Source organism: Mus musculus, chromosome 11 (assembly GCF_000001635.26).
Source record: "Mus musculus strain C57BL/6J chromosome 11, GRCm38.p6 C57BL/6J".
NCBI lineage: Eukaryota > Metazoa > Chordata > Mammalia > Rodentia > Muridae > Mus > Mus musculus.
In genome coordinates this window covers 82781109-82807997 of record NC_000077.6, presented here as the reverse complement: position 1 = coordinate 82807997, position 26889 = coordinate 82781109, and the positions used below count along the sequence as shown (strand labels likewise).

Here is a 26889-nt window from a genome sequence, read left to right as displayed (position 1 = left end):
GGCCACCACTGGGGGTATCCTCAGAGCACACTGTAGAACTTGGTTGCCTGTGGGATGTTTTCACATATATTGCACCCTTTTCGAAAGCCTTGAGGGGCATGGTTGTAAATTTCCCAAGAGAGAATATTCTCAGTAATGTTCTAGTCTGTAGAGCACTTTAAAACTTTTCTAAGTAAAATGGTCCACTGTGCAGAATAGGCAGACCTGAGCTTTCTACTTAGTCCCTGTAATCATCTGGGTTACCCCACCCCAATAATTCCAGGATGAAATTAATCTATGTGTCACCATCTTTCCTTCTCCCCATTCCTTGGAGAATGCTGACCACTGAGGGGATGTTTATTATAGTTTCTCCTCATTGATGACTGAATTTCTGTAGATGGCGCCATCTTGTTTTAGATATGTGTGCACCCTTCTAACCTCTGTATTAAGGCCACGGGTTTTTTTTTTTTTTTTTTCTCAGCCAGCCACCTGCTATGGGAAGTGTTCTTTGACTTGATGTTTCATAGTTATGTATGAGTAGCTACATGAAAAAGTTCCAGAACCAACAAACTAGCAATAAACAAATGTAAACGAGAGGACTTGTGCATTCAAGTGACTTTACTTTTTAGACTAGTCCAGAACAGAAAAAAGGACTTAGAAGCAACAGAGAAGTGGAGAGTTCCTTTGGAAAGTTACCAAGTCCTGTTGGGAGCAGCAGCAGTATGAGAACAATTTTGTTTTATGGCTGCTTAGTTTGACACACAGGAGATAGGTGGGCTTTTGACTACTGAGCTGAAGAAGGATAGTAGCTGTGTCTATCACTAGAATAAGCCTAAAGTTAGTATTTATTGAGAAGTCTGGGCAGTTAATAGTATCTTGATAGTCTCTGCTCTTGGAGCCCTTATCCAGACGGCCAGCATGCCTATGCCTCTCTGATTTGAATGTGGACAACCTCAGCAGCCCTATATCCTTGGGCAACCCACTTAGCTCTGGCCTACGTTGTCTCATCTGTAAAACCCACTTTAGTACCTCTGGGTTAACACAGAAAGCTCTTAGGACCCTGCCTGACACATGGTAGGCAGTTAGTCAATGTGAGCAGTTATCATTCCCTGGGCAGAATGTTCATTATCAGATGTTTAAAGAATACCTACCATGTGACTCATGTTTGGGGAATTCAAAGACAAGTATCTGACCTCAAAGCATAAAGCAAATGCTAAGCTTATGATTACTGTCTGAATAAGTTGAATTAGCAGCTCTTAGTCTACTGTGGGAGATAAGTGAATTATCATGCAGTACGATAAGCAGTCAGGGGTGTGAATAAAATTCAATGGCTGCAGCACAGAAAAGGGAGCCGTGTGTCTGCCCGTGTCCTTCTCTTAGGAAGTCTTTTCAGAAGCTTGGAGGTAGGTAGATTGCTGGATAGCACATGGGCTCCCCCGTGACTCTCAGCTTTATTAAATCAGGTCTATGTTTACAGATAAGCCTTAGGATTCTTAATGAACCATTTTAACAGCTCTGTTTATATCCAGACTTTTCTGAGCCAGTTTTTATCTTTTCTGCATATTCTTCCTCAAGGGATGTGGTACCTAAGCATTGTTCACTGACTGAATTACAGCCTCCTTGTCCTGGGATAGTTTTGATCTGAGAGTACCAGACTCAAACCTTTGTTATGTTAGCAGGCGTGGGTGCTTAACAAGCAGGTGGGGTGGTTTGGTTGCTGAGGTTTTGTTTTGGATGGTGCTGTATTTGAGGGGAAGTGTGGATTTGGGGGTTTCCTTAGTGCAGGCCCTTATATACAGAGACATCATCCTTTTCTTTTGTTTGTCCAGGGGGAGCAGTGCCTTCTGGCCTGGAGGAGAACCTGTGTAAGATTTGCATGGACTCACCCATTGACTGTGTTCTGCTGGAGTGTGGCCACATGGTGACCTGTACCAAGTGTGGCAAACGCATGAACGAATGTCCTATCTGCCGGCAGTATGTGATCAGAGCAGTGCACGTCTTCCGGTCCTGATGGCTAGCATTGGTTTCTTCAGTGCCTTACAGGACATAGCCCACGATGTCTGGGCTCAGGGTTGGTCCAATACACAAGGGCAGTCTACTGTGAGCAACTGGCAGTGTTCTTAAGACTAGGACAAGCAGAGTTGCCTGGCATGCTTGTTTTAGGTGGCAGAGCCCAAAACCAGTGGGAACTGGTTCACATCACATGGGTGAATGCCTGCATCTGTGATCATTGGATGGTGATGGTCATCAATGAAGAGGTCTTTCCAGAACGTGGACCAGTCTCTCCTGTCCTAAGATCCATTTCATACATCTGTACACCACTCCTCCTGTCAATCATAAGTTCTGCTAGAAATGGTCTTTCTCCCACCCCACCCCCAGCACATTTGGATTTAAATTTCTGGTCTCTCTGGCTTTCTGTGTGTTAATGTATCTTTTAAGTCTTCTCATTTGCCTAAAACCCATTTCTTTCTATGGACCAAAAAAATATGTTAATTGGGCCAATAGTATTCCTCAGGTCAGAGTTTGGATCAGTAAACTGACCTCTAGTGAGAAATTAAGTCTTAAGTGATATAGAAAAAAATTCTAGGTTGAGTCACTTCTGTTTAGTATTGGGGTTGGAAAGAACCAGTCTCTGACCTAACTGCTGGGAAGTCCTTCAGAGATGGTGCTGTTTCTCTTTGGGTTTGACTTTGTATCATCCTTAACTTTGGATTATGAGGAAAGAGAAATCAAGGCAGCGGCTTTGTCTTTGTCTTCTGGTCCTCATTTTCCAGCATGCTAAAATACTTTAAAATTTTTTCTCTTCCTTTGGTCTTAAATTTGCTTACTGAAAGCATAGGAACTTCAGCAAGGAGCTGTTCTCTAGCTTGGCTGTACATGGAGTTCTTGGAAAGCAGACACACAGGACAGTGCATGAGGCACTGGATGTGTTAGACTATGACTACGGCTGCTGAAAAGTCTTAACTGCACTCTGTTCTCAGCTGCTCGGGCAGGTCAAGACAAGCATTCTTTAAGTCATGATTGCAGCCCTCCCAGGGGCTTTACACCACTGACACAGCTGAGAACAGCTCAACAAAGCACAAAATATACTATCAGAAGAGCTGTGTGTTTCTCTGTGGGGTGTACGCTCAACTTGGCTAACACTACCCTTCACTGTGTAGCTATGTGAGACTGGAATAACCAACCACTCACTCATGACTGACTTGGAAAAGTGGAGGGACGCCTCTTAGGGGACTATTAGAAATGCTTAGGCTTCTCCACTGAATTCCTTCAGAGGATCAAGTAGTTCCATGAAGCTGTTGTCAGAGATGCCAGGCCCACTTACCTCTGCATTCGAAGTCCAGATGACCAGATTTTGGGTCAAAGCTTTTGTGGATGTCAGGGATTCAGATCCCTCCACAAAGACTCCCTTGCCCTCCCTCCCTGAACAGTGAATGCTGTCGTTTACAATGTTTCCAGATTAGCATGCCCACTGATTTTGCTGCTCCTGGACTCCACTGTGAAACAGGTCTGATCTTACAGCTCAGTAAGACCTAAGAATAACATTAAAGCCGGCTGGCTCTCCCTCATAACTGCTTTCTCTTCTGAGGCCTTATCTCCCTACCTCCTGTACAGGAACAGAAAATACACTGATGGCTGTGGTTAGCAACCCAAGTAACAACCAGAACCCATGCCATTTAATTTGGCGATCTTACCTTTAAATCTTTACCCTTGGTGTTCTCATTTGGGGGGGAAAAAAACCAAAACATGTCAAACAACTTTATTGTTAAACCAAATGAAAGTTGGAACCCATTCCAGTTAACATCTCAGGTAGAAAACCTTAATTTTTTTTTTTTTTTTTTTTGGTTAAATACCTGAGCCCCCTTTTTGTTCTTCACGGATCCTTGGTCTTAATGTTGAAACACCTAATCTTTCCAATTATTCTGTGGATTTTGCTGATTGCACCAAGATTTCAGTTGAGACTTAGTTTTCAAAGATGCTGTTTCATAGGTTGGAAATAGCCGGTTCTAAACTAATAAGCTGTAAAGGAATTAATAGTCTATGTTGTACAAATTTGTTGAGATCTCTCGGATGTAAATGTGTAGCTCCAAGTGGCTTACATTAAGATTTTCTCACCTGGGTGTTAAAAGCATACCCAAATGTGTATTTTTTTGTTACAGAGCTCTGCTTTATAATTTTGTAATAAAGTTTAAATACAGATGCCTGTCCCATCTGGTGTGTGGGGGATAATGCCAGAGAACTTGTAAATGCAGGCAGACATCAGGCCACATGCAGAACATTGCTCTTCAGAGACTGCATCCCGCTTCTGGAGGTGCTTGGCCACCTGGTCTTGATCAAGGTACCCTTGCTCTGTGGTGTGACTCACCCAAGATCACAAGAATGCATTGGAGAAACTGTGGGACAGTTGGAAGTGGAGCTAAGTGTAAGATTCTCAAGAGCAGACGGGAAGCACCATGTGAAGTTAGTTACGGTCCCACTGTAGAGGGGCCTTCAAGAGCTAAGTGGAAAGGAACAAGTTACCCTGAAAGACTGACAGTAGGTAGCTTTTGAATACAGACAAGTGTGTCTCAAAGGTTGGCCCAGCCTAAAGAGCAGACTACAGAGTAAGCACTGGCCTGTACCCACCTACCTGAAGAGGTGCCTGAGGGGAGGGGAGTGTATCACCCCTGGGAGAACTGGATGAAAGGATTCTACCCTGTCTCTTGCTGATGGCTGGACCTATTGAGCACCCAGCAATGAACAATGCCTGTCATCAACTGGCACTATTGTAAACAAAGGCCACAGAGGGCACGTTTCCAGCCGTGTGGGAGGTTTCAGGTGATGGTCCTTAGGGTTGTGTGGAAAGACGGGAAAAGATACAAAGGTCTTCATACAGTTTAACCTCTTTGCAAAGATCTGACAGTGAGTTGGAGTAAATATATAGTAAGGCATTAAAGGGACAAAGGGCTGAACTTTTGGCCCTGTGTGATGAGGAAGAATAGTCTGATGCTGGACCAAGCTGCTTGGTCCAAGTGTTCAAAGCGCAAAGCAGCTTCTGCTTGAGACTAGAGTTAAATGCTTTACTTACCAGACTGAATGTTGCCTACTCTGCCCTCATCAGAGCATCTACATCCATGTCTTAAAGAGCAGGTGAAAGATAGAGCCAGACAAGTAAGCAACCGCCTGATGGGATCTTACTTTAGGAGTTACATGGGGTGGTGGGTCTGTATCTTAGAGGCTCACAAGTTCCATCCTAGTAACCTAGCTCACAGGAGGTGGATATGTAAGCCTGCTGAGTTGGTAAGAACAGAGAGAGGATTCTCAAGAGGTGGCACAGCATAAACAAGGAAACCAGTCTCCCACAGTTCCTGGCGAGGGCCAGGCTTAGACCTGAATGCGAACTTTTAACATGAGTTGGTAAGCTAGGCCTCCTCCTGGACAACCTCTGAACCAGGGTGTGCGCTGCACACCTTAAACAAGGTGTCTGAGGTTAGTGGCAGCTGCCCAGTGATTCAGCAACAGTGACTCTACCCACTCCTCTTGAACTGATGCTCAGGTGATATGTGATGTCACTGGTAACTTGAGACCATTTGAAGTTGTCTTGAAACGTTTATGGTTTTCTCCAGTCATGCCAGCCACATTTCAAGGTCTTGATAATCAGATGAGCCTATTTTAGGACACTTCCACTGTTGCAAAATACCCTTGTGTGCACTTGTACACAGCAATCATCCTTCTTTACCCTTCAAGTGCATCTGCCACACATGATACAGGAGCCAGCCTTGGTAAGCAGGGTGTGTACATTTTCCCAGCTATGGACCTGTGCTCCTAAGAGTAGTCAGATTTTGAGGAGGCAAATTCACCTTCAAGGAGCCTCTGTCTCCAAGGAAGCCATCCTGTAGATGTCAGCCTCTCCCTCCAGGCAGTGACCTGGAAACTCTAATCATTGGATGCCACTTTGTTCTTTCACGTGAGGGTTTAGACCAGGCATAATAAAGGTCTTGCCACATACAAGAAGCATTCGAGAAGAGTTTAAATACAGCTTTTAAGATGCACATGGAAGCGAGGAGCACAGGAAGTAGGCTCTGCCCAGCCTTCATTCCTTAGTCTCGGAGGAAAACTGCAGGTGGAACCAGTGGGGGAAGGATACTTATTCTTGTTTAAATTCTTATCCCAGGTTAGCCTTGAACTTCTGATCCCCATGACTTCTTCATGCCTAGCTTAAGATTTCTTATTTATAAAACTGTAGGACAGTGGCAGAGTGCTGTGCATAGCATGAATAAGGGTCTAAGTTCGTTATCAGTACCACAGACAACTAATAAAAAAGACAAAGCTAGCACCCGGATCTCAAAGTTCCAGTTAAACTGCTTGTGTCCACAGCAGTTAACTCCTGATCCAGAAGAGACCATGAAGAATCAGAGGATATAAGAAAGTAGGCTGCTTGGCAAAGAGGCCCCTACCCTTCAGGCTGAGCCTCATGTGGTAGAGTGGGCAGGAGAGGACAGCCCAAAGAGGAAGACCAAAGTCCTAGCAGGGAGCTATCAGCCTCCGTTTCCGGATACATGCCCAAATCCACTCTGAGGAGACCAACTGGGCATCAGTGTTCTTTTCCCTGTTACCTAGCACATGTGTGGCTGAGCCCATGTCAAATTCCTGTACCAGGTCCCCGTCGAATGCCACAAAGTAGCGTTTGAGACGTTTGAAGTCTGGTGTAGAAGGTGGCAAGTAGAGCCGCACCCCAGTGAAGACATCCAACAGTACCTGCAAACAGAGTGGTGTATCCGGAGTAAGCCCCAGCCTGGGTACAAGTGGGACTTCACCCTCATTACAGGACAGCTAGGGATGCCTGGAGAAAAGACAGAGGCATCGCTATCCCTTCCTTCAGCCATTCAAACTGACCCTGGTCTGACAAGTTCTTCCTGACTCTAAGAAAAAAGGGAGAAGAGATGGGCTCTAACATCTGAGATCCAGCTAAACTGTTTGGAAAAAGGATGTTTCTCCAAGAGCCACCCAATGCAAAATACCCTGGAAGATCAAGTTTGTTCTGCACAGCTACCTAGTCAGAGGGCCTGGGAGTCTTGCTTATCAGTGTAGATGAGTTCACGGGCTTCAGGAAGGGCAGAGAGATGGGAGTGGTTTCTACTGAGAACTGGGTGCAGGCCCCGGGATATCAACTACGTATGCTTGGGCATGGGTGCAATCTGTTCATCGTGGCCAGAAGCTAGCCAGGGCATCATAGACTAGCTAGTAGGTCCTGATTTCAGGACCTGTTGCCAGACCAGGGACTAACAAAAGGGAAAATAGGCTCCTTACTGGGAGCTGTCTATGCCATGGCAGTCTCCCTTTCCTTGCTGGATAGACCTGCTCCGAGAGACAGACACACAAACATGCTGCACCCCACCGCCAGAGTGGGCTTCGTTCTTTAATGTGAACTGTAACAACACTGGCAGCTGGGTGGGCTTGCAGCCTCTCCTGCTAGGCCGGCTCTATCTCCTGCCTGTCTGCATAGCTTTCCTTCCTCTTTGCCGGCTGGCCCGCCGCCTCTGCAAGGCAACAAGAGGGCACAGGGTGGAGCAGCAGGACTGATCACCTGCCCAGACAGGACGGGAGGGGAGGGGCTCCAGGAGTCTTCACCCCCACCCCCAATCAACACGGTCAGCTTTTCACATTCACACACAGGAGCCTGGATCTCCAGTCCCTGAGCCAAACTGGCCTGTGTCCAGCACCACTATTCTTACCCTCACCTTTTTCAGGCATGGGGTCTCATCAGTAGCTTTCCTCTTCATTCCCACTTTGACTGGAGAAGACTTCACAGCCAGCTTCTCTCCTGGTTTCATGGGGGAATGCTTTGGAATCGGTTTGATGCCTGCAGGAAAGCAGAAGACAGGTATGTATAAGGCACTAGGTCTGATCCCTAGCAGTGCAAACTGGGACATGCTTATAATCCAGCACTAACGAGGTGGAGACAGACAGTTCAGAAGCTCAGAGCCATTCTCAACTACATAGTGAGTTAAAGGCCAGCCTGGTGTAGAAAAACCCTGCCTCCAAACCACACAACCAAGAACAAGAAGGAAGAGGGTAAGGAACAGCCCTGAGAGTTGGGGAGAGCACAGAGATCAAGTACTTCTGTTGTAATGATGAACGAACAGGGAGCAAGGCTATCAGCTGGATCCTTTACCTCTAAGCTGGCCCATTCCCCAGTCAGACAGGCTGTCCCTGGGTCCTCTGTCATCCAGGTTTGCTGAGTAGATAAGGGATTCCGGGTAGACCAGTTTCTGGCCCCCTAGCTAGTCACATGCTAGGAATACACTGCCGTAGGGGACACCCAGTCCCAGGACATCAGAGTTGAAATGTATGCCTATGTCCTACCATCGCTGGCCTCCCCACAGCCCTCCCCATCACCTCAGGCCCCTTTACTTACCACCTCTGCTACTGGGGCTATTGAGCTTCTGTTCGGTGGTCTTGGCACTGGCAGAGGACTTACTGGGGGGGCCCTTGCAGGGCCCAGCAGACCCAGCAGTGCCCTCGTTCTCGCCACTGCTGCCTCCAGTAGTGGGGCTTGCCTCATCTCCAGCCACCACAGCAAAGTCTGCCTTGTCTTTGGACAGCTGGTACAGTTCCTGGGAAGGGGGAGGGGGGAGCTGTCACTCACAGACCTACCTGACCCGTGTTTGGGATGAGTGCTTCCTGGCACATATAGCTAAGGAGCAAAGTAGGGCCTTGGAACCTGAGTAATTTGGGTGCAAGCTACTTTCTGTGGCAAGTTTTAATTCTTTTTTTTTTTTTTAATTATTTATTTCATACACTGAAATAAATACAGTACACTGTAGCTGTCTTTAGACCCACAGAAGAGGACATCAGATTCTGTTAAAGATGGTTGCTGGGAATTGAACTCAGGACCCCTGGAAGAGCAGTCAGTGCTCTTAACCTCTGAGCCACCTTTCCAGCCCAAAAGTTTTAATTCTTGATTGGCTTTAAACTTAAGATCTTCCTGTCTCAGGCTCTCTGGTACTTAGGTTATAGGCTCAGATGAACCAGGTTTTTATTGTTGTTGTTGTTTTGAGACAGAGTCTCACTCTATAGCTCTGTCTATCCTGGAATCCAACAAGTAGATCAGGCTGGCTTTGAACTCAGAGAAACTTTTAACTCTGCCTCCTGAGTGCTAGAATTCTAAAGGTGTACAAGAGTACATTCTACCTAAATCTAGTTTTTTCTTGTGTATGCCTGTCTGTGCACCATGTAAATGTGTAAATGTCTGGTGGCACTGATCCCCAGGAACTGAAATTATAGACAGTTGTGAGCGAGCTGCCATGAGTTCTGGGAATCACATGGGGGTCCTCTGTAAGAGCAGTCAGAGCTCTAACCACTCAGCAATCTGGCCAGCCCCTAACCCTCAGTTCTTAATTAGTTAGGAAAGTAAGACTGTGGCCTGAGGCAACTCCTAAATTGCCCGTGGAAAGCTAGGCTCTTCAGGGAACCGGAGGAAAGGGAGCCAGGAAGAAGAGGTACCAGTTTCAATCTTGCTTTGTTCCCATGGAATGGAGATAATAAGTCAAATGACATGTGAAGAGGCTAGATGCCCAGCACTCCAAGAGCAAGATAATGGGTGATGACACTTAGAAAGCCAAGAAGCTAGCACCTTGAGTTGGGGGAGGTTAGTGGCAGATTTCCAGTCCTTGTCGTCCCGGATTCGGGTGCATCGAGGAAATCGGATGGAGATGCCATCAGCAGTGTGTGCCTCAGATCTGGAGAATTCTGCCCCTGTGATCTCCCACACAGCAGCTTTCTGTCAGAAATAAAACAGGTGGATTATCACTGGCCAGGAAGGAAGAGGTCTCCAGCAGACAGAAACAGCGTCAAGCATTGAAAGTACAGAGGCTCTCAACAGCAGCCAGGAGGCCTGTGTGCCAGTTATGCCTCCTCTTGAATCCTGTCTGCTTGCGCAGGGCCTGTTTTGGTTTAGTTCTAGAATAGGCCTCAAAAGATGGAAACAAATGGAAAGGAATTTGCTTCCCCCCGCCCCAAGGACAAGTCTTCAGAGTTGGCTGTTTAGCCCTGTGCCTGTCATTTGGCTGAATATCCAACCAAGTCCTATCCTGGGTGGACCTTAGCAAAACTGGACTAACTTCTGAGGTACTGAAGAACTATAAACTACTTCAGGGGTAGGGGTCACAAAGCATTAGGTGATGATACCTTTGGGTCTGGGACGATAAAGTCAGGATAATAGATCTTGTTGATCTTCAGCCAGCTGGGTATCTTACTAGGATCCTGAAGGAGAAAAGACACTGTTTTGGGCTCCAGTCATGCTGGAGCAAGGCTTAAACCCTGTCTTTGGTAATAAGACTGTGAAATGACTTAGCTAAAAAGGATGACCTCTCACTCCAAGTGATCTTCCCTCTTCAGAGAGGCTGTGGCCCATCTTCTATAAGACAGGCTCTCTGAGATTTAAAAGCCTAATCCTGCTTCTATGGCCAAGAAGTGAGCTCCTTTCTGAATTAAGAATTGGGACTTGCAGATCTCAGTCCTCAAAGCACAGCCTGTTTCAGGAAGAACAACTTGCCCAGGCTGAGGGGCTACCAGGTGCCTTCCTCACCTTGCTGATCTTCACCATAACCAGCTCTTTCTGCAGGCGGGCAAGTGTGGCATCATCATGGCCTCCAGCACATTTTGTAACAGTGCACCACTTTTGGCTGTCAGGGTCATAGCAGCCCATGAGGAAGATGGACATCATTCCGCCTGGGAGGGGGACATGAATAGAGTGTGGGCTAGAAGGAAGCACCTCTGCCAGGCCCACAGTAGACTGCTTAGAGAAGAACGAGCCAAGGCCTTACCATCAAGAGTGTTAAGAGTAAGCTGGGCAGTGGTGGCGCACACCTTTAATCCCAGCACTTGGGAGGCAGAGGCAGGCAGATTTCTGAGTTCAAGGCCAGCCTGGTCTACAGAGTGAGTTCCAGGACAGCTAGGGCTACAGAGAAACCCTGTCTCGAAAAAACCAAGAGGAGGGAGAGAGAGAGAGAAAGAGAGAGAGAGAGAGAGAGTGTGTGTGTGTGTGTGTGAGAGAGAGAGAGAGAGAGTGTGAGAGTAATCACACTTGACTTACTGGGCTCCAGTGAACTGGACAGGACCTGACACATCGCAGACACAACCTGACAAACTGCCTAAGTGTTCTGCAGATCTCAGCTTTCTCTCCAATCAAGAAACAGATTTTTTGGGCTGGAGAGATGGCTCAGTGGTTAAGAGCATTGACTGCTCTTCCAGAGGTCCTAAGTTCAATTCCCAGCAACCACACGGTGGCTCACAACCATCTATAATGGGATCTGATGCCCTCTTCTGGTATGGCTGAAGACAGCAACAGTGTACTCATACATTAAATGAATAAATAAATTTAAAAAAAGAAAGAAACAGATTTTTTTCTGAGAGGGAAGCCGTTAGGCCTTGAAACAGCTGGTAGTTGAGCTTTTTTGTGCCAGGACTGCGCAGGTTATGCTTGACCAACTTACTTTTAATTATTATTATTTTCCTTTCTTATTAAAACACTTTTGTTTTTTTTTTCTGAGTGTGCACTTTTGTGCAGCCAGTCACGGTCCAGTCTCATACATGCTACAGGGTGCATGTGGGTGGGGGTCCATTTTCTCCTTTTACCAAGTGGATACTAGTGATCAGTTTAAGTCTGAAGGCTTGGGGGCAGGGCTTTAAACCCACTGGGCTCTCACCAGCTCTTCTTACTCAACCTCTGTGTTTAGGACTGAAGCTCCCTGATGTCTTTGCCTGATGTGACCAGGGCCTTAGATCCCAGGACCAAGGAAGCCATGACTGGCAGATGAAGCTAGTAAGAAGGCCAGTGTGTGTGTCTTCTGATAGAGTACCAACACAGGGACCAAACCACTAACCTTTGCTCCCTTGCCCATAGAAGGCCCCAAGAACCACCAGATCAGCTGTATCAGCCATGGCCCCCTCATTCAAATAATCTTTCTTAACTTTCAGCCAGTGCCGCTTCCCAGGCTCATATGTACCCTGATGAAACACAAAAAATAGATCACAGATAATGGAAACTCCATAGAGGTGGGGTCCATCTTTTTCCACTATGGGCTGATCTCAGTGTCAAGGCACTACAGGACATACAAAGCCATTTTCAGATCTAGGACCAGCCTGCCCCAGTTGAGTGGGAAAGACTCCTACATTGCTCTCCCTCTCTCCCGCCGCCAACACTTCTGTCACCTCCAGCAGGAAAAGACGGGTATAGCAGCTAGCTTACCTTCACATCCTTTAGCACCAACCCTTCCAAGCCCTCTCGGATCACCCGGTTTATCATGTCAGCCAGGTCTGAAGCTTTCTGAGGGACAGTAGGAGAAATGTGCAGGCTCAGGTAAGAACAGACTGTTTATTTCTAGACACTAGTGTGTATAACTTGGAGCTGCTGTGCCTTTGAGAAGCAGACTGCAGACAATTAGGCAACATCGGCAATGGCTAACGACAAACTTACCAGCACTCCACCAGAGAATACCTAAGGGTCATCCTCTTACACCCCATGGGGTTCTCTGCTCTGGTTTCAACCATCAGATCTCTGCCTAGGATAGGCCTCCACTTACTGTGACTTGCTTCATTTCTGAGAACATGATCCGGTTACGGATTTCAACCATGTTGTCATGAAGAAACTTCCGTCGCTCACAGAGAGGCCTAGGGGAAGTAGTAGATCTGAGGTAAAGAGGGGGTAAGGCTTCTGCCTCTCTCCCACTCCTAGCAGGAACTCTGACACAGGTCAGTGCCCAGTGATAGAACTGTTGCTTCAGGAAAAGGACAGCTATGGATCCAAGCTCCCATACGAACAGCTGTGTGGTCAAGGGCTGCAAGGGCTCCATCAGCACTAGAGATAAACAACTATAAGCTGTAGCCCACAGCCAGTTCATAGCTGTGCTTTCTACTCTACTGAGCCAAGAGAACACCAGCCTCCAGCCCAGACTACAGCTTCTGTCTCACTTGAACAATGTTACAAATCTTGTGCTATCCCTAACCCCCAGGCTGGCACAGGCCTCAGGACCCTTCCCCATCAAGTCTTTCTCCTTTCCTAACCATGGGTGTAGCTACAGAACCAGGATTAGGGAGAATCCTAAGTGCATAAAGTATCAGCTGTGTAGGTCCAAGCTGTTGGATGGAGTTCACTCGACGGCCAGTCCCCCTGCTGCTTCACCCATGGCACCCCCGATAAGCTCACAGGTAAAATGCAAAACTGTTCACCCTATATTTTTCCTAACTGAAGCCTCTACAAGTCCACCCCAGATAAATTCCCAGTGAAAATAAGAATCTTGGTTTAAAGATGGTAGCCAGGGAATAAAATCCAAAGGTCTATTACATGTTTAGTACATGTTAGGCCCTGGGTTTCATCCCCAGTACTGCAAAAAAATAAAAAAACAAAACAAAAACAAAAAACCCAAACATGTCAAAATATGCGTTAACTTACCTGTCCATCAAGCTGACATCATTAAAGTAGATACAATCAAAAACAAACAGGCAGACATTAGCATCCTGGAAAGCAGCTTTCTGCAGAGAAAATGAGGCAGGAGGCACAGGAGGGCATGAGATCAGAGTAGCAGCAGTCCACTTCAGAAGCCCCTTGTGGACAGTCCTGTCAGTGCCTCCATAGATGGTGCTCACTAAACTAGATCCCAAGTGTTTCTCAAAGGCCCAAATGCTAAAGGTTTGTTCTCGAGGGTGGTGATGCAGGGGAGGGACCAAGTCATCAGCTCCTAAAGGGATTGTGGGACTGCCCCCTTCCTCTTCGCCATGCTTCTTAGCTCATGATATAAATGGCTTTGCTCTGCCACGTTTAGTGATCTAAAGCTATGGGCTCCTGTAACCTCTAGATACAAAACCTTTCTCCTTTATAGAATGGTGGTTATCTCTGGTATTGTTACAGTGATGAAAGAACACATGCTCAACAGAAACCAATTCAAGTCTAAGTTAGCTCTAGTATCTCCCCTCCACCCCTTTGTCAGACTGAAAGCACATTTTTTTGCACACAGGACTCTCAGTGTATACCTTGTGCACTCCCAGAGTCCCAAAGGGCAGTGGTTTGCCTGTGTTGTTGTCAATCAGGAGTACCTCGGAATCCAAGATCATGCTTTGACCCCCAGGAAAAGCTTTGGGTATATAGTCCTTGAAGTGGGCCACCTAGAAGTAGAAAGGCAGCTTGGCAAGGAGGCCTTGGCAGTAAGACCTAAAACTAAGCCAGAGTGATCAAGGCTCAGGCAAAACAGCCCAGAGAACCTTGCAAGCCCAAGCAATGAGTGAAATGAACAACTAGGTTGTGTCAGTCTCCTGAAGAGTATCAGGCTAGCTGCTTTATTACCTCTGTCTAGACCCCAGAGTCATTTACTATGGGCTATACAGAAGGCTTAGAGGAAAAGGAAGAAACAGTGAGTCGGTCAGGAAGGACCTGCAGGGAGACAAATATGGGAGGGGAAGAAAAGAGGAAAGACAGGCAGGTGGGGACTAGTGTCCTTTCAGAGGATTGGTGTTATCAGGCTGAGGACTGGGAAGGGGAAACAGATGGGTTGCAGGGCAGACAAATAAGCCCTGGGAAGAACAAGGAATAAGAATAGGCTTTCCTCTACATGGGAGCTCTGAAGCCCCTGCTGTCTTCAGAGTATAAGCACTGGGACAGGGTTCTTCCTAGCAGAGCCAGAGCCCTAATTTCTGATACTCAGTGGGAGAAGTCCCACTACAATTCCAGGTATTTCCTGACAATGGGTACCAGCAGTTGGGTCGGGAGAGCCTGACAATGCCTCTGCTGAGAGCAGCCAAGTCACTGCCTAGGGTGTGTGTGTAACAGGATGAGGAAAGACCCGACTGACCATCCTTACTCCCTTCCATCCCCAACCCAGCCTTTTAAGGACCAACAGACACGGACTGAGACACAGTAAGCACTGAGTCAATCCACAGTATTCGGAAAAGTAAAGAAAGCATATTCTGGAAAGCTGTGTTCAAATGTCCCTGGTCACAGGAGGGACTGCCTCCCACCATCCTTATCACAGCCGTCCCTAGGTGATCAGCTTCTAGCACACCTAGAACAAGAACCCCACTTAAAGGTCCATGCAACACTACTGCTCAGCTCTCTTGCTCAACACAGAAAACAGGTGGCCCAGCCACCAAGTTTCTACTGGATGACACAATACACCCCCAATACATAGACTCTTGAGAAATTGAGTCAGAACTAGGAAAGAAGTGGGCAGCAAAGCCAGGAGTTCCACTTACTCAGGAGCTACTGGAGCCAGCTATCACAGCTGCTTCTCTTCCACAGACCTCACAGGCCTGGCCCTAGATGCTGAGATGGGCTGAGGAATGAGGCTCTTAATTCCCATCAGTTCTGAGTAGGGCAGGGATCAGGATCCCAGACAGCCCCACAACACTGTACACTTAACACACTCTAAGCTCATGAAGGTCAGAATTTGTATCTCTGTCTGTACGTTTTTATGTCCACTAGCTACCACAGTGCACAGGATTTGAGAAATACTTGTTGGGCAAACCAATGAATGATAATCCTTGTACAAGAACCCTAATCTTGCAGGGACAGGGACACACGCAAGATTTTCACTGAGCTGTCTGCACTGCATTGTCTCAGGCAGCTCTTTCCTACTGACTAACCCAAGTCTGGGCTCACTGGCTGTCCCAGCTAAGCAGCCTTTCATTACTAGAAGAGTGCAGGAATAATAAATTCCCTCCATTCACTTACAGAAAAACCAAATTTCTTCCTGTGTGGAACACAGCTTGAAAGGCCCTACAGTTCTGGCCCGGCAGTTTGTAGAGGCAGGGAGGAGACGTCCTGCTGAAAGGGGAGGACAGGCTTGCTTACCTTGTGAGGCAGGACAGGCTTGAGACTGCGGCTGAAGTAGCTGAAGTGGTCCCCCTTCTTATGCACCTGGACTCGCTCACCATCGTACTTGATCTCAGAGAACATGCCATTGGGACACTTCTTCATTGCATATTCAATGGATTTGCAGGCCTCAGCCTTGGGATGGAGAAAGCAAATGTATTTACATTTGCCTTCAACAGCAGGTTTCCTCAGCAGGGGCTGGGGCTGGGACTGTCAGGACAGAACTGGGTTCTGGAACTATTGCAAAGGGCTGGGCAATGCTGTATTCTGATAATAAAATCATTTGCTGACATCCTGAGCTACAAAGCAAGATTATCTCAAATATAGAAAACAAAAAGACTCATCACCAAAGTTGGTTTAACAGTTTACATTCTGAAGAAGACAAATGCTCTCCATTCTTGAATAAAATTCTTGTGAAATAGGATTGACTTTTCTCAGTAATGTAGGCTCTTACCAGGCACCTGGCTTATAAAGCACACTTGCTATCACAGGGTGATGGTGGAGCTAAGAGTGGAGAGGGCCAGTGACAGTGGGGCTGGCAGGGTGACTGGAGCCAGAGACTGATAGAACACCCAGATCCAGACCTACTCACTCACATACTGGCACCCACCAGACCCAAACAGTAACTACCATTTTGGGGGTTCTTGACAGGCCACAAAACAATGTTATCTCATCTTTGATATGGTCCCTTAGAGGACAAGTGCTGAATGAGAAACTTGAAGGTGAGGGAGGTTATGCGCTTACTTAAGGTCAGGCAGCCAGTAAACAACTAGACTCAGATGTGTATCTAAGCCCTCATCCCAAGCCTGTGTGCTAAAGCACTAAGCATGCAACCCACACCATTCTTCAGACAAGGTGTGGGAAAAGACTCTAGGAAGAACTCCCACAGATGCCATAAAAGCCCCTACTCCAGGCGAGGGAAGAGGTTCTGACCCTGGCATGGAGATCACACTATTTTAGCAAGCTAGTCTATATTTCTGGTAGCAAGAGAACTCTTTCCTATTCCAAACATAGAAACCTAATATAAGGATTTAGTATGATAGCGTTAAAAAAAAAGGCTCCCTGCATACCGCTGGCAAGCCCAAGGAGACTTATAGCAAGCGGCAGAATACCAGATGGTGACTCTGCTACACCTAAAACCAGAAGGGATGGTCATCCTCACTAAAGATCCAGAAATCGTTATGTACTGGAGTGAGGCTCTACTCCTACAGCTTCTTTTCTGTCACAGGAAGCCTGGCTCTGTTGCCAGCTCTGAGCTACCCTGCAGGAGGTCACAGCCCTGTCTTCAGGTGTGAGGCTAAACTATTTAGTTCCATGTGCCACCCCCACAGGGACAGTAAAGTGCAAGAGGCTGGACTCAGGTTGTACTAAATCCCCTACCTTCTTCTGAACCTTCACTTCTTGGCCCAGCACCGCTCTGCTCACCTCTACTCTTCCCTAGCCACCTACCAGAGTTCTTGCCTTTCATCCCTATGAGATGCCAGCAACTTGAAGAGCCATGGATAAGAGGGGCAAGGCAGTGTTCCTCACCAGCATGGGCTGCACAGGCGTCATCAGTGAGGCCTGGACCCTCAGAGCCCGTCGCCGGCCTGGGTCCTTCTCCACCTCCTGCTCATTGTGAAGGACTCGCTCCACCACATCCTGCAGGTTGCGCGATGCTTTGAAGGCTTCATAAGCATTGGGGTCAAGGGCATCTAACCTGTCAAGGAGAACAGGAGCAAGGAAACAAAGCTCTACATCTGACATTATGGCTGAGGGTAGCAGTCTGTCAGACAGGAGAGGTGTGGGGAAGTAGCCTGCTTCCATCCTTTAACTTGATGATGTGACTAACCTATAGAAGTGGGCACATGGAGCCACAAATAGTTATGAAAGTATCCCAACACAAAATTTATTTAAAACACTTTTTTTGCTATCTTGAATGAACAGTTCTTGAGCATCAATTCTCTAGATTTTGCTATATCAATCGGCTGGAAGTCAAAGCTGGCACAGGAAAAGACAAAAGAGAGAATTCAGGATTTTGAGCCTCATGCCTTACATGGTACAGAATTGGCAGAGACTGGGTCTGGAATGGCTTCTTGCCATTCATTTCAGTTGTAGCAGCTTTGTGTTAAAGGTAGTTATCTCCACTTTGCTTGTGAGAAAATGGATCTGGAAGTGGGTTAGGATCCAGAAGAAATAATAATGAGGGTTCAAATCTGTAGCAGGACTCCCCAATCTTGAGAGCAGCCAGGAACGAGGTATTGGCAGTTCTGGGCTGTGAGCGGCTGTGGCACTTACACGTGTTTTGCACCCGAGTTCATCTTCAGATCATGTTTGATCAGCCGAATAATGCACTTAAGGTCATTGGCTGTACACCTAAAGAGATAAGGCATACTCAGCTTCACCTCTCAAGGACTTTGATCCCCCAAACCTCCCTTCCATGCCCGTGGGGTCTGCTTTCCATGGGGCCACCTCTCACCGGGAGGCTATGTCCTGCAGGGCCTGCTGCTGCTCATCCTCTTTGGTGAGCTTGGAGAGGTGCAGGAGGAAGGCATCCACTTCCTGAATGGTGAGGAGGCTTTTGGCAGCTGGGGGGAAAGACTTGCTCTGCTCAAAGAAGATTCTGATCGTCTCTGACACGTCACCCTGTCTCCAAAAACCAAAATGCCACTGCTGCAACCCCAGGGAGCTTGGGACGGATGCCAAGTCAAGAGGTCCAGTACAGTAGCTGTCCCTAAGTCGTTCTTCTTGGGGACTCTCTCCCAGCCAGTTCTTAGGAGGGGCCCATCTATCCACCCGCCTGCTTTATCTGAGCAGAGGCACAGCACTAATCTAAGACCGAGCCAATCTGATCCTGATTAAGAGTCTGGACCAAAAGACATGCTCCATCCTTAGTAGATGCTTGGATTAAAAACTTTCTATGGCACCAAGGCAGGAGTCATGGACAACCGAAGATGAATAGAAAGTCCAAAGACAGAAGGGGAAAACAAGCTAGTAGATAAAGCCCAGCTTAGTCCTAGGAGAGACAAAGGAAGTCGCAAGCCCTGACTTTTCAGAGAAGGCTTTTATGGCTTGGCAGTGGTATGTTTTCAGTTATCCAACTTAGGAAAGGAACAGCTGTATATTCACACTTGGCTTCCCAGCCTAATGGAATCTCGTTCACTAAGTTTCGGTTTCCTACACCAGCATGTGCTTAGTTATTGTTTAAAGTGGCTATGGGAAGGCTATTGTGGTGGAGTCCCACCTAGGTTATGACCTCCCTACACCCGTGTCTGACCTGTTCTAGGTCCCGGGCCATATCATCTGGGTTGCAGTTAAAAATTCGGCTAAAAAGTTTTACAATCTGCTTATCATTCAAGTTGTAAACACTCTTGATGACACCAGGCAGCAGCAGCTTAACTGTCAGGTACACATCACCGTGAAAGCCATCTGAAAAACAAAGCAAAGGAAGCCCCATTAAGAAATGGAGATGTCAGGTGTGATGCTGCACGCCTTCCATCCCAGGACTCAGGAGACAAGCCTGAATGCAGATCTCGGTGAATTCAAGGCTACCCTGCTCTATATAGTAAGTACTAGGACAGCCAAGGTTATAGTGAGGCCCTATCTAAATGATAATAATAATAATAATAATAACAACAACAATAATAATAACAATAATAATAATGATGATGAGAAAGGGGAAGAAGAGGAGGAGGAGGAAAAGAAGGAGGAGGAGGAAGAAGAAAGCAGACACTGCTTCCCACAGCTCCCTGCATGTGTAACTGTCTCACCTTTACTCCATAGTCTCCCAATGGGCGAAGCCCCCAACTTTCACGTTGTGATGAAATAAGAGATACCAAATGACAATGTGCTAGATCCATGAAAGAACCAGAGCCAGGGGATTCTACTCTACACTGGGCATGTGGTTTGCCTAATCATATATGCTAGTGGGACATTTCTCTGTTCTGTCAAATGTGATGGGCTCCTCTGCCTTCTGGGGACAAAATATGGGCAGAGGAAGAAATCTGCCAAGCATCCAAGCAGAACTGGCCACATAACATGCAGGGTCTAGTGAGAATTCCAGCTATGAGATCCCATTTCAAGATGATCAAGAATTCCGATATACAGCCGGGCATGGTGGCGCACGCCTTTAATCCCAGCACTCGGGAGGCAGAGGCAGGTGGATCTCTGAGTTTGAGGCCAGCCTGGTCTACAGAGTGAGTTCCAGGACAGCCAAGGCTATACAGAGAAACTCCGTCTCAAAAAAACAAAAAAACAAAAAAAAAACCAAAAAGAATTCCGATATACAAGTGTCTGCACATCAAGCTGGCCATGGCTCTGAGCTTTTCAGAGGAAAAGCATATTCAGTATATGTACAGTCCTACCTCCTGTGGAGCCTTTCTGCAAGAAGTCATGGATGATCTGGGTCTTGGTGTTATAGCTAGGATTTTCAGCCACCATGGCGCACAGCTTCCGGAACTCTCGTAGCAGACAATCTTTGTGCTTAGGGTCACATTTACTTGCAGACAGACTCGTTCCAGGAGCAGGGCTTGAGGGGGCTTGCTCAGAGTTGTTGGGTTTTGCTGCTGGTGAGAGAAACAACACAGATGATTCATTTTTCTTTTCTGGGGAAGCACAAAAAGGAGGAAGACACTAAAGTTTTGCTGGGGGCTTATGCCATTTTATGCAAGCCCCCAAAGAGTCCCTAGAGAGAGATGTCCCGGATCCGTGTATCAGGTATAGACATGGAGGCCAAGGAATCAGTACAAATACCACTGCATAAAGTCTACACTGAGAAGCACCCGTGTATGTGAGTACCTCACACAGGAACAAAGGCTGCTTTCATGCCACAAGCCATCAAGCGGATCTCAGAACAATTGTCATTCTGACTCCACATTGCTGGGATGAAGAGAGAAGAAACCAAAGGACCTGTAAAGCTGAAATGACAGTCACCGTGGACTGTCAACGCTACAGCAAACCTGACAGGTTATAGAGTTTACTGTCCTCTTACTGATGAGTCCAAGGCCCGAGAGCAGACAGTTTTCAAGACAATCTACCTCCTTGGAAGAAGAGGAAAGACAGGGATGCCAGCAACAAAGTCAGGGCCCACCAGTGTGACCCAGCTCATCTTTTCTTTTTGTCAAAATAAAAAGCACCTTTGTTTATCTGAGAGAAATCTCAGTGATTCTCACCTTATTGTAACCACTTTCAAGAGCAAGGCAGAGTTGTTATATCACGGAGCTGCTGACTAAGGCTTCTTGTTTGGGTTTGTAAACTGTAAGTCTGTCATCATCTCTGACCTAGAATCTGATCTGGGGTGGAGATCTTTCCAGAACATTGATATTAGCCAGGTTCACGAAGAACAGCACCCTGATCTTCTCTAGAAATCCATCTTTAGTATCAACTGGATTCTTCGGCATCCCTATCATTGGTCCACTACCAAGCACAACTGGAGTTTTCAAATAATAACATCTGCAAGAGATGGCAGCACATGCCTGGACTTCTAACACCCAGGAAGCAGAGACACGAGGATCTTAATTTCAGAACAGTCTGGACAAGAAGACCTCTCATATTTTTGGGTTCGGCGTAGCCTTTAATGGGTGAGCCATCCCTCCAACTCAAGACTGTCTCATAAACAAAACAAACCATGCATGCATGTGTGTATGATAAAACTCCTACAGAACCAGGCGCTATTTCTATAATGTTATCTCCCATAGTCCTCTGACAGGACTGATGTCTTAATTCACCGACAAAGCCGTAGACACTCAAATAAGTGAAGACTTGCTCAAAGCACCAAGCTGTCAAGCATGGAGCAAACCTCAATTCTCCTGACTCCACATCTAGGCTTCTTTAAATCTCCAGCCTGTTCAAGTCCAAAGGTTTCATCTTGTTATTATTTTCTTCAATTGAACCAGCCATAAGAATTGTTTATCTCAAACCATAAAGGGTAAATAACACACGACTGGGACAAACAGACATCAAAGTAACACTAGCTCCCCTGTCAGCCTAAACTTCAGTCCTTTCACAGAACGAGCCTGCGAGTAACAGAAAAGCACCTCCTCAGGTTAAGTGAAGAACAAAGCCCCTAGGCCAATGCTTCCTCTTACCTACATCCAATAAACAACCCTTTCAAGGCCTATATGCACCACACCTTCTAGCATGGACTGATCCCATGTCCACAAGCAGTTATTGTTATGCAACAGAAACAACTTACTTATATATGTGCATGATAACAAATTACTGTTTATCTTACCAAGCCTTAAGCAAGAGATAGGAGATGGAATCTGAATTCAGAGCCCATTACAAAACTCTATACCCTCCATTCAGAGTTCCCTCTGGTTCTAAGCTCATACAGCTCCACTTTAGGAACTCATGGGCACAGAAAATCAAGAGAAATCAAAGGAAAACGTTTTATGCATGGCCTCTCTCCTCAGTTCCGGCAAGTTTGAGCAAACAATTTCCCAGAATTCTGTCATTTAAAAATATAAGAGGAGCAGGTTAGAAAAAAATCTTTTTGACCCAGGTAATAACTTTAAGTGGAAGAACTCTTGATAAACCAACATGTTCCTGATATATCAGAGATTAAAGTACACAAAGAAATATTGTCCAAGTGGAGCACAGAGTTAAACCATGGCCAGACTGCCCAGAGAGAAGCCAGGTATGGACACTTGGTAAAGCAGTGTTTTCACTGAGCCAGAGACTTAAGACACCAAACAGGGGGCCTTAACAGGGGAAGTCGCTGTAACACGTCTTACCTGAAAAGCCAGAGAACTTCCGAGGATTGGTACTGGTAATAAACGAAGCACCTTTCACTGGAGATGTCACCTGGCCAGTGGTTGTCAGCTTAGCCTGGACAGCAGCTTTCTTCTTAGGTGTGGCAGCTGCCTTAGAAGACAGGTCTACAGGACCCACAAAGAACAAAAGCACCCTTCAAAGACTGCCAAGAAAGCTTCTGAGATTTTATCAACAGTTTTCAAATCCTTATTTGGTAAGTTTCTATTGTATTATGACCCCAGGCTGCCCAGTCTTTTTGAGTAGAAGGAGAAGTTAAAAGGTCAGAGAAGAGGAAATTGCCTACCTTTTATCCAGTATATAAGAATTAGTATAGATCTGGGGAGAAACTAATAATGGCTTTTTATTAAGATTTTTATTTTATGTGCATAGTTGTTTTGCCTGCATATATGTCGGGTATATGTGTGTGCCTGGTACCCAGGCAGGCCAGAAAAGGGTGTTGGATCCCTTGGGATGAGAGTTGCAGATGGTTGTAAGCTGCCATGGAGGTACTGGAAATTGAACCCAGGTCCTCTAGAAAAGCCACCTTTGCTCTTAACTGCTGAGCCATCCCTCCAGCCCCAGTGATCACATTTTGATAGATAAAACTTGGAGCTAGCTCTGTAGAGTAGCCTCAAAATATAGAAACAACAAAGTAAAATAGAGAAAGCAGAGCATGTCTGTCTGGCACAGGTAGGGAAATCTGGGTGCTCACTACACTTCCTTCCTAGTGAAATGCAAGTCAGGATGAAGGCCAAGAATAACTGAGGCATGTCTTTAGAGCCACAGCCTTTAGCTCTATTACTTTAGAGTCTGAGAGTCCTAAAAGGTTGGTGGTTGCGTGTATTCTTTAAACATATCACTATCTAAAAGAAAGACCATGAGTACCAGGCTTTGTAACACAAGCCTGTAATCTTAGTCCTGAGAAGACAAGACAGGAAGAGTGCTCCAAGTTTGAGGCCAACCCAAGCTATATGGCATAGCAAGGACACATCTCAAAAAAACCAAAACCAAACATAAAACAACAAAACAAAACAAACCCCCAGGAAACACTGCAGAGTTAAGGAGGCCAAAGAGATATGACAATGAAATGTAATGCCCAGTCCGATCCTACACCTGAGCCCTGCAATGGAGGAAAATGTACTGCTCAATTATAGTCTTCAGTCAACTGACAGTAGACAGATAAGTTTACTGAGGCTGACAGGTAAACTATGATCTCGGAAGAAGAGATCCTATTTTTTAAGATACACACTAGGTACCTCCAGGGCCTGGTGATACAACTTTCTCTGAATGGCTCAATAAAAACCAAGCCTGGTATGGAAGAGGGAATGAGCACATAAACAGAGATGATAAAGCAAACTGACTTGTTATCAAGAAGGAAATCTGTGTAGAGAGCCTGACTGTTCCTATTCTTTTAACTATTCTGTGAATTTGAAATTATGTCCAAGAAGGATGCACAGAGAAAGAAATCTCTGAGACCTCAGTCTCCTGGCACCCGGTCCTCTCAGCACCAGCAAGCTGAGAGAGCAGGCTCTCCCCTCACCTGCAATATGCTGGCTTATCTGTTCCTTTTCGTTATCTTCCAGCTCTTCCCAGCCTTCCAGCTCTGTGAGGTCTTCAATTTTCTTTGTGGTGGCCCGAGCCCGTTCCAGTTTCTCAAACATGCACTTAATGTGGTACCACTCTTTCATATCACCCCCAGACTCTGAGAAGGGGTTGGGCACCACTTTGCCAATGCGGCACACGCCCTTTACAATCTTCTCCTTGCATTTCTTGCATCCAGCTGTGCCCCGCTTGGCATAGTCCACACAGAACCGCTGCTCTGCCATCGCACAGGGGCCAGTACAGAGTCCCACATGCGACCCTGGCCAGAAAGTAAGGTGGGTGGCACGTGGTCTTAGATGACCTCTCTGGAGAGCTAGGACAGGCTTTCTTCTCTGGAGAAGGCAGCACCCACCGAGGAGATTTGTTTCCGACCACTGGCTGAACTGACTTATGGCAGCCCAGCGATTCTGTTCTGGGAACAGGCACAGTTCTTTTCTGCCAAGGGCACAAAGGTTTCTCGGGAAGAGGATCTTGAAAGCCAAAGTCATATAGCTGCATAAAAGGGTAGAAACAGACAGACAGACATGAAGAATCCAGGCTTCCAATTTCTCAATGGCTAGAATCTCATACAGAGCACGTGGTTAACCAAACACTTCCCAATGCATTAAATATTTACCACCCAGAGTTCTGATACAGGAAAAACCAGTTTCCAAAGGGGTGTGCAACACCAACACTGTAGAGACTGATTGTAAAGGTACTCATAGTGGATGGTGACCTTTAAATAGTACCAAGATACTGAAGCTTTGTCTTAAAAATCAAGAAAAATTACATTATGTTTATGAAGTTTCCCTGTGAAATATAACACATGAGACACTTTCAGAAAACAATGAAGCCACTATAACAGTTTTAGGATTTCAGAAGAGGGCCCCTTTGAGAAAAAAACTAATCAGAGTCTATAATCAGATGGACTGCCCAAGTTCAGAGCCTTACTTAGCCATTTAGCTGCTGTGTGAGCTCTGTTCAGTTACTTTCCCTCTCTGCTCCTATTTCATCTGTAAAATGCAGCTCACAGTAGTACCTCATTCAAAGAGTAGCTGTTTCTAAGTTGTTCCTTAGAAACAGAATACGCAATTCCCTTGCTTAATTCGGCGACCTGAATCAGGGGAGGTTGAAATAACTGGACTGTAAGAATCTAAGCAAGTGATGAACCAATTCAAGTGGAAAATGATTATTCCTATCCCTTCTTATATCTGTAATTATTTAAGTGGCTTTACAGTTTTAATTTTCAATTTACTGGAAACTATTTTTAGTCCCCACTCTGCTGAGAACTTTAATTGATATTGTGTCAGAGCAGCAAGAAGGCTGAGGTAGAGCGGAGCACAGCAGGTGTACTACTAAAGAAAGGGTTGGAGACCAAGCCTACCCATCTACAGCGGGGTGGGGAGGTGGGGGCAGATATCAGGCGACTTGGTTTTCTCCAACAAGGTGGACCCTAGCCAGACACCTTAGTTGGCCGATCCGATCCTCCCACCTCCAGCCCTAGAATTATAGGTATGAACCACCAAGCATGACTTCAGTTTATTTTCTATTATTTATTTTTCGGTTTTTTTGTTTGTTTGTTTTTAGATAGATTTTTCTATGTAGCTCTGGCTGTCCTGGAAGTCACTAGGAAGAGCAAGCTAGTGTTCTGAGTGCAGGGATTAAAGGCGTGTGCTACCACACCCGGCCCCAGTTTTATCTTAAAAAACAACAAAAAAACAACAACAATTACAACAGGACTAAGAGCTAGTTATGGTGGTTCTCGTCTGTAATCATATCAGAAGGCAAAGACAGAAGGATTGCTGTGCGTTCGAAGCTAGAAAGTCTGGTTTACTTAGTAAATTTCTGTCTAGCCAGGGTACGTCGTCAAGACCGTCTCAAAAGGAAAACAAGCAAGAAAACAAACCCCCCAAAGATTAGAACTACTTCATGGGGTGGTTAGGAAAACTACAAGGAGTACGAGGGCAAGCCGGACGTGGAGTTCTGAAGTTTGTATACCAAACTTGTGTATTTGACAATGTTCGACTTGGGGGAGGGGAGGTCCGTAACTGGCAGACTCAGGGGGTCACACAAGCCCTAACCGTTAAGAATCTGAGAGGCGAGTGAAGGCCGGCAAGGGCTGAGGAGGAGCTCAGGGCGAGTAGGAGTTCAACTTTCCGCAGAGTAGGGTGGGTAGGGTGTCGTATCGCCCATCCCGGGATACGACAAATAACTACCCGGGGAGACCGGCGCGAGGAGGCCGGGAGCCCGAAGAGCAAGCAGCACGCCGTTCTGCCCACAGGCTGTGCGGGCGAGCCGCGGCCGCGCAACAAGGCGGCGGAGAGGGACCGGCGGCGGCCCGGCCCCGACCCCCTGAGAATGCCCACTCTGGCATCCTGCCCTTCCCGGTGGCTGCCCAGGGTCCCGGGGGCCGCGGGCCTCCCGTGGGCTCCCGTGGGGGCGCCACGTCACGGAGGGTGTGCCCCCAGGCTGAGCGGCGGGCGGGGGAGGAGCCACGGCCACTCCAGCCACGCCGCGTTCGGCCCCGGCCCTCCCCACACGGCGCACCGCGGCCCGCCGCTCCGCGCCGCGCCGCCCCTCACCTGCCTTCTCGGCTGCCCTGGCTCTGACGCTCCGCACGAGCCACCGGACCAGGCGCCCACAAGGCCACGGGTCCCGCACGATGAATAGACCGCCTGTCTCTTTAAATACGGGTACTCCAGCCGGAGGCAGGGCGCAGGCGCAGTAACCGACTTGCGCCCTCGGACCCC

The 26889-nt window shown here is 46.9% G+C and overlaps 2 protein-coding genes across 19 annotated transcripts in view; one reads left to right on the top strand and one right to left on the bottom strand.

Annotated features, from left to right (window-relative positions):
• Rffl (ring finger and FYVE like domain containing protein) overlaps positions 1-4179 on the top strand; it is a 67418-nt gene extending 63239 nt beyond the window's left edge. For all 11 annotated transcript variants that reach the window (XM_030246247.1, XM_017314715.2, XM_006533987.3 and 8 more), the window contains one exon: positions 1809-4179. In XM_030246247.1, coding sequence (XP_030102107.1) covers positions 1809-1990 — 182 coding nt within the window. In that variant the 3' untranslated portion in view covers positions 1991-4179. The remainder of the gene's footprint in view (positions 1-1808) is intronic.
• On the bottom strand, positions 3724-26889 carry Lig3 (ligase III, DNA, ATP-dependent). Of its 8 annotated transcripts, none has more exons than NM_010716.3 (20): positions 26722-26889; positions 24099-24652; positions 22540-22683; positions 20170-20370; positions 19083-19234; positions 18285-18451; positions 18104-18181; positions 17357-17525; positions 15806-15961; positions 13993-14124; positions 13415-13494; positions 12546-12633; positions 12212-12289; positions 11847-11970; positions 10550-10692; positions 10150-10224; positions 9596-9742; positions 8378-8576; positions 7701-7822; positions 3724-6717 (listed from the first exon to the last, which is right to left on the bottom strand). In NM_010716.3, the coding sequence occupies exons 2-20, from the start codon at positions 24646-24648 to the stop codon at positions 6484-6486; spliced, it is 3039 nt and encodes a 1012-aa protein (NP_034846.2). In that variant the 5' UTR covers positions 24649-24652; positions 26722-26889; the 3' UTR covers positions 3724-6483. The 8 variants fall into 8 exon arrangements, with proteins under 8 accessions (NP_034846.2, NP_001278176.1, NP_001278174.1 ...); NM_001291247.1 differs by having other exon boundaries at positions 20170-20367; NM_001291245.1 differs by having other exon boundaries at positions 26726-26889.